The 10,887-nt window shown below is 32.4% G+C and overlaps 2 protein-coding genes across 3 annotated transcripts; both read right to left on the bottom strand.

Moving 5' to 3' along the window:
- Positions 1-25: 25 nt before the first annotated feature.
- Positions 26-1,781, bottom strand: LOC17881952 (20 kDa chaperonin, chloroplastic). 2 transcript variants are annotated; one of them, XM_006288455.2, is made up of 6 exons: positions 1,726-1,781; positions 1,302-1,480; positions 845-1,024; positions 592-747; positions 424-501; positions 26-316 (listed from the first exon to the last, which is right to left on the bottom strand). In XM_006288455.2, the coding sequence occupies exons 2-6, from the start codon at positions 1,473-1,475 to the stop codon at positions 143-145; spliced, it is 762 nt and encodes a 253-aa protein (XP_006288517.1). In that variant the 5' UTR covers positions 1,476-1,480; positions 1,726-1,781; the 3' UTR covers positions 26-142. The 2 variants fall into 2 exon arrangements, with proteins under 2 accessions (XP_006288517.1, XP_023636477.1); XM_023780709.1 differs by lacking the exon at positions 1,726-1,781 and adding an exon at positions 1,631-1,649.
- A 955-nt stretch (positions 1,782-2,736) lies between these two features.
- On the bottom strand, positions 2,737-6,234 carry LOC17884536 (beta-galactosidase 7). The gene is made up of 11 exons (XM_006289938.1): positions 6,064-6,234; positions 5,713-5,988; positions 5,527-5,619; positions 4,952-5,290; positions 4,772-4,859; positions 4,570-4,688; positions 4,144-4,490; positions 3,831-4,044; positions 3,502-3,735; positions 3,201-3,412; positions 2,737-3,127 (listed from the first exon to the last, which is right to left on the bottom strand). The coding sequence occupies exons 1-11, from the start codon at positions 6,232-6,234 to the stop codon at positions 2,737-2,739; spliced, it is 2,484 nt and encodes an 827-aa protein (XP_006290000.1).
- Between the last annotated feature and the right edge of the window lie 4,653 nt (positions 6,235-10,887).

Genomic DNA, 10,887 nt, shown 5'->3' with positions numbered 1-10,887 from the left:
AAAGAAGGGAAAATGAGATCAACAGTAAAATCACAATCATCTTTCCAAACTCAAGTCTTTATTCAAAATTATGCTCAGGCCGTTTACGAAAAAAATTTCCACAATTGGGATACAAGTTGCATGTTACAAAGATATAACATAACTAAGAAAGTATAGCCATCACATCTGAAGCTCTGAGGGCAATGTAGTTGGAACCATCTTTACCCTTGAAGTCGTTACCAGCATACTTGGAGTAAAGAACTGTGCTTCCGGTCGATATTGGTAGTGGCTTAACGCTACCATCCTCCTCTAGGGAACCAGGTCCAACTGCTATCACCTGCCACAGAATGCAGAGGAGAATATGTATTATATTATAGCTTGAGTTCAAACTGAGAAGGAAGTCTCAGATTCCCAGGATGGACATAATATCACATGTGCACCTACCGTGCCAATAGAAGGCTTCTCTTTGGTAGTCTCGGTTAACAACAATCCTCCAGCTGTTTTCTCCTCTGCCTCAGCAACCTAAACTCATAAAGTTCAAAACAGAAGTTATCACTGTTCTGGTGTGCAGAAACAATATTAAAATGATGGAAGTAAGCACTTGAGACAAACCTTAATAAAGACTCGGTCATTCAAAGGTTTAAGATCTTTGATGTCATCAGTCTCAAGAATGCCAACAATATCATCTTCCTTGAGAATGAGATGCTTCACATCATTGAATTCAACCTCAGTTCCTGCGTATTTGGAGTAAATAATTTGTGCTCCAGTCTGCATCAGGAGAAAGAAGAAGGCATTTCAGATAAATTTATAAGCAAACAACGATGGAAACAAACAAAGAAGGCTCGAAGGGTAGTGAGGTTGTTACCGGGACAGTGATTTCGATTTTGGTTTTCCCAATAGTTCTTCCTTCACCCACAGCAACGACTTCACCTCCTTGAGGTTTTGATTGAGCAGTAGATGGAAGTAAGATACCTCCTAGAGTCTTCTCCTCTGCCTCCTTGATCTTCACCAACAATCGATCTCCCAATGGCTTTATTGAAGTATACTGCAAATAACCAGAACGAAACAGAGAAATTTATAAGTCAAGACTAAACGAGAAGAAACATATCCAAATGTCTCACAGGGCACCATTAAGATACAAACCACTGCAAACGAAAAGCCAGAAGCATCTAAAGCTTCGTTTCTATCGACATTAGCAAATATAATTGTATAACACACGAATGAATGGCCAAAACATTTAAATGAATTGGTTAAACATACAAACAGCCCCCAAAGTTACCAAACAAAAGTTAGAAAATCGACACAAGGAAGCGAGCAAGTACCTTAGGAGCAACAACCGAAGCAGCTCTGACAACCAAACGACCGAACTGGTTCTGCCTAAGGGTCCCTGGTTTCAAAGAAGAAAACTTGACACTTGAAGCTCTTAGACCTTCCAGCGAAGCTAAGCTCCTAGCTGATACTGTCACTGGTGATGCTGTAAGTTGCGTAGCCGCCATTTCTCCTATCCACCAAACACACACAAACTCTAAATTAGTAGGAATTGAGATAGAGAAAGAAAAATAACCAGAAATGAAGATTTTCTCTCAGATTCACCAGAAACCCAACCACTACAGAGCAAACCCAGTTACTTTATCCACTCAAAAGTTCATACCTTTGTATTCAATTCTAGTAGTGAACCTATTGTATAATCCTAATAGACAGTGAAGAGCGAGCGTGGGTAAGTAAAGGAGGAGAGAGTGATGATACCTTTGTTGAGGATAAGAAAAAAAGGTTGAGACTTTCGGAGGATAAAACCCTAAAAATTGCAGTAGAGAGAAAGAGATAGACTACACAAAAAAACAGATGTACTCCCCTCTTTTTATTGCAGCTAGTGTTCTAGAACGGTCTACCGGGTGGGTTTTTTAGTCTCTTAAACCGGGTTCGGGTCGGGTCTTTACCTAATCCTCTTGCCACACTTTCTGAATTTTCTAGATTAGTAAATCATTTTTGAAAATTATAATAGGCCAAATCAACATCTTTTATGATTTATTCCCATTAAACTACACTAAGAAAAAGAAGATTTGTAATATTATTTTTCTTGTTTTTGGTAGTACGAAAGTTTAATCTTTTAAATTAGGAGAATGTTTGCCTTAACTAGTTAGCTAAAAGAATCATGGTTCAAATGAAGATCTCATTTGTTATCATCTAGCTTAACTCAAGAACATCAATAGTTTTTCCAAAATCTTTTAAATGGATTCTAAATAAGGGAAACAGAAAGAAACAGAAAGAAAAATTAGAATGTAGATGAGTTATATGCTTATGATACAAATAATTTTTTTATATAGTGATAAGAATTTATATACAATTTTAATGGTAATAGACCAATAGTCTATCAGAAATGTGTATAGATAACACAAAATATACAATGTGGTCAGTGTTGATGTATAATGTGAATAGTGTTAGAAAATGTGATAGCCTGATACGGGAATTCTTGTGGTTTTCATCGAGAAACTTCTTTCGTAACAAAACAGAGAAGCATACAGTATATATTGCAGTAGTATTGTTGTTTATTAAAAGGTCATAAAAATAAGCATATGAAAGAAATATATTTAGCTAAAAGAAAATTTTATTCGATCATAATATTTATTTCAATAATCCTAAATCCAGATCCATCTAAAAAAAACCTGGTAGATCAAAAACTAGTACGATGTTATTTAACGGATTGTCTAAATTATTTAAGAAAATTATTGCAACCACTAGCTAGAGCTAAGATCTAATCTAGCACTCCAATTCCACGGCCAATTTCTTAGGTGAATCTCCACAGTCTGAACTAGAGCCAAACGTGTCGGAAGACACATCGATAGTGCAGTTGAGTTTCCCAACACACTTTTCAACCAGGGTCTTCACAGCATCCTTGTCTCCTTGGCACGTACCAACCGCAAATGACCCACAATGCCCCACCGGATTTCCAAAGCTCGCGAATTTAACGGCTGAGATAGCCCGGTCATGGCAGGACAACTCCACTTTGTTGTGTTCGTGAGCCCTCGCACAAACCGTTCCGACCACAACTGTCTTGAAGTTCACCTTGGACGGGTTACCGCCCATTTCTTCGAATAGAGTGATCGTATTGTGTCCGCTCGCGTTCAAGAACGATCGTGGAACGTGGTACCTATAATAGTTCGGCCATCAGAGTAATGGACGGTTTATTAAGCCATAAAAAGTAATAAAGTAACTCTTAGTACCATCTTTGAGTTGGTTTGCCACACATAAAAGCGCATTTGTCGCTACCATACTCCCCACGGTAGTCACATTCATCTTTGCAACCATCATCACTAGAGTTAAAGCTCGGCCAGTAACGTCCAATGCTCTGACCGTTGATCCAAGCCTCACCTTTCCCTAGACCATTAAAGTCTACAATCACTGGATCTTTACCAAGAGGAGCTTTGAAATGTGCCTGAAGAGGTAACATTTCGTTGTATAAGAAACTGTTCATTTCAAGGAATCAAATGATTTACTTATAGAAAGTTATGGATTGATACTGACCTTGTACCATGTTAACATCCGACCAGTAGCAAGCTTTTCGTTTGCCCATTTGACGTGGTGGCGGCCAATAGAGTTTGTACTGAAAAGTTTGTGGTTGTATCCATTCATACCAATCTTGTAGTCCCATTGATGCTTTGATAGATCCTTTTCGATTGTTTCCTCTCCTTTGTATCCGACTAAGGACACAGGACCATTGATACCAGTTGGACCGTTCGCAAAGAAAGGTCCATAATTCTAAATTATAAGAGACCACAACTTCAGTTGTCACAGCTCACAAGATATGTTGGACAAAAAATGTCATAATTAAAAAGCTAGGCTTCACATGTTACCTGTAGTCCAACGGAAACACTGAGAAGTGAAATGTGATTAGTCCCATGAACGAGATTGACCTTCCTCTCAAATCTGTAATCGAATTTCCCGTCCTTTACGAATTGGTGACCAATGTATTTTCCATTGACGTAAGCATGAAGAACATGGGCGTTGCTGTGAACCCGTAGCGACATGTTTCGGCTCCAAAGTGGATCTTTCTTGTCGAGATGAACCCTAAAATAGAAAACCCCATATCAAAACCATAGTACACGAATCAGTTAATACATAAACAGTACAATTGGTCTAGGTGTATATGTTGGATCATAGATATACCTAGTCATGTACCAAAGATAGTCACTAGCATCATTTGTAACGTCTTTTTGGTCTACAAGACCTTTGGCAATAAGATTTCCTCTGCCTTTAAGAATAGTCTTCTGAGCGGACTCCGGTCTCCAGGTCCATTGCAGCATGTGCGGCTTACTAGAGTCATCGGTCATGATGGATGTTTGAGTGTTCACTTTCGCAGTGTTGTAAGCCTCTTTATCGCAGTCGGGAAGAATACTCACGGACCATGCGGGTACGTGGTAGTCTTTCCCGTGGAAGTTGACTAAAGCATCAGCAGTTGCGTTTACATTACCGATGAAGCAGCTCGATCCTTCTTTTGTTGTGTAAATCGTAGCCTTTTTAGAGATACAACAAACGTCCATGTTAATTAATAACGTCAAATCTTTAATATTAGGAAACATGAAGGGGTCTAACCTTGATGGAGTTGCCAAGATCGATTCTTGAAATATTGCCGTAAGTCAACGGTTTCTCAATGGATTTTAATACTGCATGTAGCTGTTTCAAGTGACCCCATTTCGGCTGGTTCAAGTTGCCTGAAAAAATTATATAGACACGTCAAGACCCTATTTTGCCGACATTTTTAAGCCATGAAAATAGTGAAGTTTTTTTTATATACCGTATTCATCAAGAGGAGCATGGTAATCATAGGATGTGGTGATGTATGGACCTCCAGCAACTCTTCCAAAATTAGTACCACCATGGTACTGTAAAATGTCACATTATAAAGATCAATAAATAAAAAGGTTATAAGAGATTGGTTACTTATAATAATGAATATAAAGGAGCTGAATCAAACCATGTAATAGTTTTGGAAAGTTCCTCCGGTTTGGAAGAATCTAGCAACTGAATAAGCAAGATCCTCAGCGGTTCTATAAGGATGTTTGCCTCCCCAATTCTTGAACCAGCCGGTCCAATTCTCTGTCCACATTTTTGGGCTGCTTGGGTTGGTCGGTTCGTATTGATCACAGTAAAAGCCATTGCACGTCTCTAACATAGGCTTAGGAGCATTGGGTTGTTGACACATAAGCCATGGAACACCAATGTCTAGAGAGTTAGCCATGTTGGCACACCAATCAATGTAGGCCTTACCCTCTGCTCCATACGATGAGATCACGTTCCCGTACTCGTTCTCGATCTAAAATATAACCGAACAAGTTAAGAAAATCTCGTTTATAGAGGAAAGAATTTGAACATCAAAACGTTTTTGATGATATAGAGAAAATCTGGTTTATATCAATATATACAGGCTGATTTCGGGTCCAATGGGCCATCCCAGGCTCTAAATTAAGCACCAGAAAACTACACATAACATTCTTTTTTTTTTGGTCACCCAAAAAAACTACACCATAACATCAAGTTATATATGAAAACCTGAGCTAGGATGATTGGACCGCCTTGTGACGCAAAGAGCTTCTCTTCCTTCATCATCTCTACGATCTTTGTAGTAAAATTTTGCATTTCATTCTACACAAAGGTATTTTTACGAAAACATTAGATGAAAAATATTCAAAAATCCGAGAATATAAGAATGGTCTAATAAAAAATATTGGATTATACCATGAAACTAGGGTTTATCGTTCTGAATTTCATGTTGGGCATATTGTGCAGCCAAACCGGAAAGCCTCCATAATTCCATTCTGCACAAACATAAGGTCCAATGCGAAGAACGGAGTAGAGACCCGCGCTTTGGATGGTTTTGATGAAGCGAACAACATCAAGATTCCCCGAGAAATCGTATTCCCTTCGTTTTGGTTCATGTGCGTTCCAAAAAACGTATGACTCGATTGCGTCTAAGCCACCATCTTTGGCTTTGTTGATCAGATCAGGCCACATCTGCAACAAAAATCCACAAAACGTTAAAAAAAATTATAGATATATCTATTACGCATTAAGTGAAAGTAGAGTTACTTCAGCAGTGCTTCGTGGGTAATGAATGGAGCCTGAAATTAAGATTCGGCGTTGTCCATTAATGGTGATGGCTCGTTCATCATGAGAGACAATGGTTGAGTTAGCCAAAGAGAATGAAGTAATGAGGATGAAGAACAACGATAAGAGGCAAGTGAAGTGCTTCATTTTCATTGCTAAGTGTTGTGTTTCCAAGGGAGAAGAAGGTGCTTTTGAAGGGTATTGGATGAGCTATATTTATAGTAGTATTGCACTGATCCACTTTTTTTTTTTATATTAGTTTGTTTCAGTTAAATTAATTTTTATGATTGACTAGCTAGATGTCTAGATAATATTGAGTTGAGAATTAAAACAAACATAAGAACGTTTCTTTAAATTATTTAATTTTTATCATTTCATTACTTATTCAAAATCTCAGACATCATTTCCGGTACTTCTTTTGGATAAAACTACTGGTACTTCTTTTCTAGTTGATAAACTTAAAATAGATAAAATTCAAGTTTTGCATTGAATAATTTTGCGGAAAAGTGGTGGATAGAGTTGATGTGTTTTATGAACTATAATTATACGTATAATTCACTCATATGGAACCGTGAAAATTTCTTGATGAGTTATCCAAAATTGTAATTAATCAGCTTCTTAAAATTGAAGAAGTTGTAGAAAAAAACAAAATTTTTTTTAAAAAAATCTAATTATAGATTTTCAGGATTATAGGATGTATTAGTTATCTTCTATTTTCATATTTTTTTTGTTACTAATTTGACTAGGTTTTATTTGTTTGTTTGTTTTGGATAAGGGGATTGACTAGGTTAAAAACTTTTGGATAATGTACATCGAATAATTAGGGCTGAGAAAAAATATAAACATTTCTTTTTTGGATAGAGTTTGGACAACAAATGTTTGGAAAACTTCTATGTCTAAATTACCTTAGTTACTAATTTTTATTTTTATTTTCTTTTTTGGTTAGAAAGATTTACGGATAAATTTTACTCTTGGTTAAGGCTTAAGACTTAAACTTAAATTAAAGATGATAAGCGGATAACAAATAACGTTCGCAAGAAGTTGTAAATAATTTGGTTCGGTAAAAATGTCTAAATATGAGAAAGTGTATCCCATTCACTTATACCACATGATGATGCGGTCTACTTTGGAAAAAAACAATTCATACTTTCTCAAATCTTCTTTAATTATTGCAATTTGCTACGCATATCACTTCATCTCTATCATGTTGATTGTTTTTTTTTTTTTTTTATCATGTTGATTGTTGATTGTTGAGACTAACTAATTTTGAGACAATATCATAAGGAGAAATTTAAACCATCGAAAATGGTTGAAAATCTTGGGTAAACTCCGAGAAATTACTCTGTTTTAGATTAGACCAAACCACGTTTGTGTCCAAATTAAACATCTAGTGCTAAGAGTTCCACATATTTTCTTTATAAAAAGAGGTTATTTTAATATACACCGTTACACTGTTTTTATAAAATGTGTAAAGATTATAATACTTTCCTAAGCACTAAAGAAAATAAAATTGTGAGTCATTTTTATACCTAAAGCTCAAACATATGAACATATGTTTCTTTTCCGTCAAACAAACAAACGTTGTTGATGGAAGTCGTTCCTGATCTCGACGTTTTTTTTTTTTTGTGTTGACACAGAATTAAAGATTATTTTATCTTTCGAAGGTTTTAAATGCATAAGAGAGTTTTAGATCCCTTATTACTTGATGTATAAACAAATAAATAACATCCCATACTTTATTTTGTAGAGAGCAATGCTGTTTTATAAAAATATCCTAAGATCCGTGAATCGTTATCATAATTTCTGATAAATATTTTGTAAATACAAATGATTTATATATATACTTTTACTACATAAAATTCTCAGAAAATACATATAGCTAGAAAGAGATCTTTTTATAGGGGAATGGGACCATATAATATATATATATATATATATATATATATATACATATAAGAATAAATAATAATAATAAAAACAGTAGAAGTAAAGTAAAAAAATAAAAATGAAACTAATAATAGTGGAGTAGGGTACTGCAACAATCAAGAAATGTAGCTGTTGATGAATGACACGTTTCCACATCTCATGAAAGTGCTCAACGAATCCTCTCTTTATTTAGAGCCCTGTGGGGATCCCATTGTCGTCGATCTCACACTTTTTATTTTATTTTATTTGTGTTTGTGTGTGTTTGGTTTCTATATTTTTTTCTTAAAGCTAAAATTAATTGTCTCTCTGTGGACCACTCTTTCATTGGCACCTCATCTTCTCATATTCGTTTTCTTTTTTAATATCTATACTCTATTATTGATCTCAGTATGTATGTTTCATTATAAATAAGCAATTGTTTAGGGTTTATGTCAGTTTAGCTTATACATATAACAACACTCCACTGAAACTTTGTTTTATTTAGATACTAGAAAGTTGCCCACGCGATGCGTGGGTTATACATGAAATATTAATTAAAAATTATATTAAGTTATATATGTGTATAAGTGTTAATATATGTTTTGAAAATAATTTTAAAACAAAATAATATGTTTATATTCATTATGTGTATTACAAAATAATTAACGCACAAACAAAATTGAACACGATCGCAAAATTAGTATAAAACATATTTTGTGTACATTGTAAATATTAAAAATAAACGAAAAGTATATTTGGAAAATATAAAACTGAATGAGATCTAAACAAAGTAATACAAATTTAGCACATACACAATATACAAAATTAGCACATACAAAAAATTATGAGCATTTGTTACTCACCTTATATTTTATCATAACCTAAAAGTAACTTAAATTTTAAAAATGATCAAGTTAAACTTTTCAAAATATCAAATTAAAAGATTTCATTTGAAACATATGATATATTGTTTTAAACTTTATTTAGAAATTTTTTTCCAATTTAGATTATAAAAGCATTTAAACTATAGTTATGTAAAAACTAAAAAAATAGATCATAAGCCAAATAAACAGAAGAAGATTACATGAGAAATCGATTGTATGTTTGGTCTCTCTAGGAAATAATAACTAAGGGTAGGTATCTGTATTGTTATGAAAAGACAAGTTATTATTTATTTATAACAAATGAGGTTAAGTTACTAAGAGTGTAGACTGAGGTATGATATTCTTGTGTAACTCATACATTATTTATCATAATTTAATAGGATTTTAGTGTTGAATATTAACAAAGAAGATGAACAACAACAATAGTAACTACTTATGACAAATCGATTATATGTACACGACAACAATACTAACTACTTATGACAAATCGATTTTATGTTCGGTCTCTTTAGGAAAAATAACTTTGATAGGTATTTGTATTATTATGAATATAAAAATTATTATTTATTTTAGCAAATGAGGTAAAGTTACTAAGAGTGTAGAATGGAGTATGATATTATTGTTTAATTAAATCGTTATATATCTGTCATTATATTTAGTTTTTGTGATCAAATAGACTATTATATAAAAAATTATAATATTAGTTTAAAATTTGCAGTCAAAGTGTTAAAAAATATATATATACTTGCTTACAAAAAATTGGTCCTTAAATTTTTTCTAAATTTTAAATAAACTAAATATTATAATTTTCTTTATATAATAGTCTATTTGATCACAAAAACTAAATATAATGACAGATATATTAAAATGAATTACAAAAAATATTTGAGATTAAAAAAATAAGAAAAAATTATTTGATAAATGTTTTAAATCTAACTTTTTTTTATATAGCAATCAAAACTGTTATATCAAATTTTCTTGATTCATAAGTATGAAAATATAAGTATAATATAAGTATTTTCTTAATTGTGCTAGCTAATTCTAATTTATTGTGTGTTGAATAAAATTGAGCAGAAAAATATAGCTAATGCAAATTTATATTATTTCAGTTTTTATATTAAAGTGTGAGTTAAGAATTATTTGAATAAGAAAGAGGTAATAATATATTATTTTGGAAATTGTGTTACAATAAAATATTTAATTAGATATTTCATAATTAAAAAAGAAAATGCATATATAAAAATGGATATTTATAACTTAATTCTCTTGTTGTACGATGATTGGAACTAATATAAGATACTATGTTAGATTTGTATCATACTTTCTAAAGATATTTATATCAAATTCTTAAAATGATTATTTCATTGATTTTTATGTCACATAAGAACATAAAAAAATAGAAATAAATATTAAAGATACATGAATATAATGGAAGAGAGGGAGTGAATGTACTTATATGTTGATAATCAAAAATAGAAAATATAGATGAATTTTCAAGAAAAAAAAAAGATAAATTATAATAACATAAGATGTATATCAATATATCATATAGTCTCTAAAAGTTTCTACAGTTGACATTTTATCCCATAATATTATTTTTTTCAAAACTCATACAACAAAAATAAACTAAGCAAACAAATTTCATAAAGAAGAGAATGAGAGAATGAAAGAATGATATAATGAGAGAATGAGAGAATGATATAATGAGAAAATGAGTATATATAGGAAGAGAAGTGATGAGAGTTACAATTTCATAAAACAATTATGGGAGTCAATTATAATTGATTGTGTATTGAAAAAATTGAATGGAAATATAGTTAATGCAAATTTATGTTATTTCAGTTTTTATATTAAAGTGTGAGTTTAATGTATATGATTAAATGTGTTTTGTGGTTTCTTTGTTTTTTTCAGTTTTATATTAAAGTGTGAATCAAATATATAATATGTTTTAAAGTTACATGCCAAGTGGACCAATAAGAAGATGGTAAAATCTTATACATATATATATATATATATA

Source organism: Capsella rubella, unplaced genomic scaffold (assembly GCF_000375325.1).
Source record: "Capsella rubella cultivar Monte Gargano unplaced genomic scaffold, Caprub1_0 scaffold_6, whole genome shotgun sequence".
Classification (NCBI taxonomy): Eukaryota; Viridiplantae; Streptophyta; class Magnoliopsida; order Brassicales; family Brassicaceae; genus Capsella; species Capsella rubella.
Note: the sequence above shows the minus strand (reverse complement) of the source record. Positions and strands in the feature narration are given on the sequence as shown.

Excerpts from the sequence above, each read along its gene's own strand:
- LOC17884536 (XM_006289938.1), bottom strand. The coding sequence starts at position 6,234 with ATGAAAATGAAGCACTTCACTTGCCTCTTATCGTTGTTCTTCATCCTC. Across the intron at positions 5,989-6,063 it reads ACCCACGAAGCACTGCTGAA|ATGTGGCCTGATCTGATCAA; the intron begins GTAACTCTACTT and ends TTTTTGTTGCAG. Across the intron at positions 4,860-4,951 it reads CTTTCCAAAACTATTACATG|TACCATGGTGGTACTAATTT; the intron begins GTTTGATTCAGC and ends GACATTTTACAG.
- LOC17881952 (XM_006288455.2), bottom strand. The coding sequence starts at position 1,475 with ATGGCGGCTACGCAACTTACAGCATCACCAGTGACAGTATCAGCTAGG. Across the intron at positions 748-844 it reads AAATCGAAATCACTGTCCCG|ACTGGAGCACAAATTATTTA; the intron begins GTAACAACCTCA and ends CTCCTGATGCAG. Across the intron at positions 317-423 it reads AGAAGCCTTCTATTGGCACG|GTGATAGCAGTTGGACCTGG; the intron begins GTAGGTGCACAT and ends ATTCTGTGGCAG.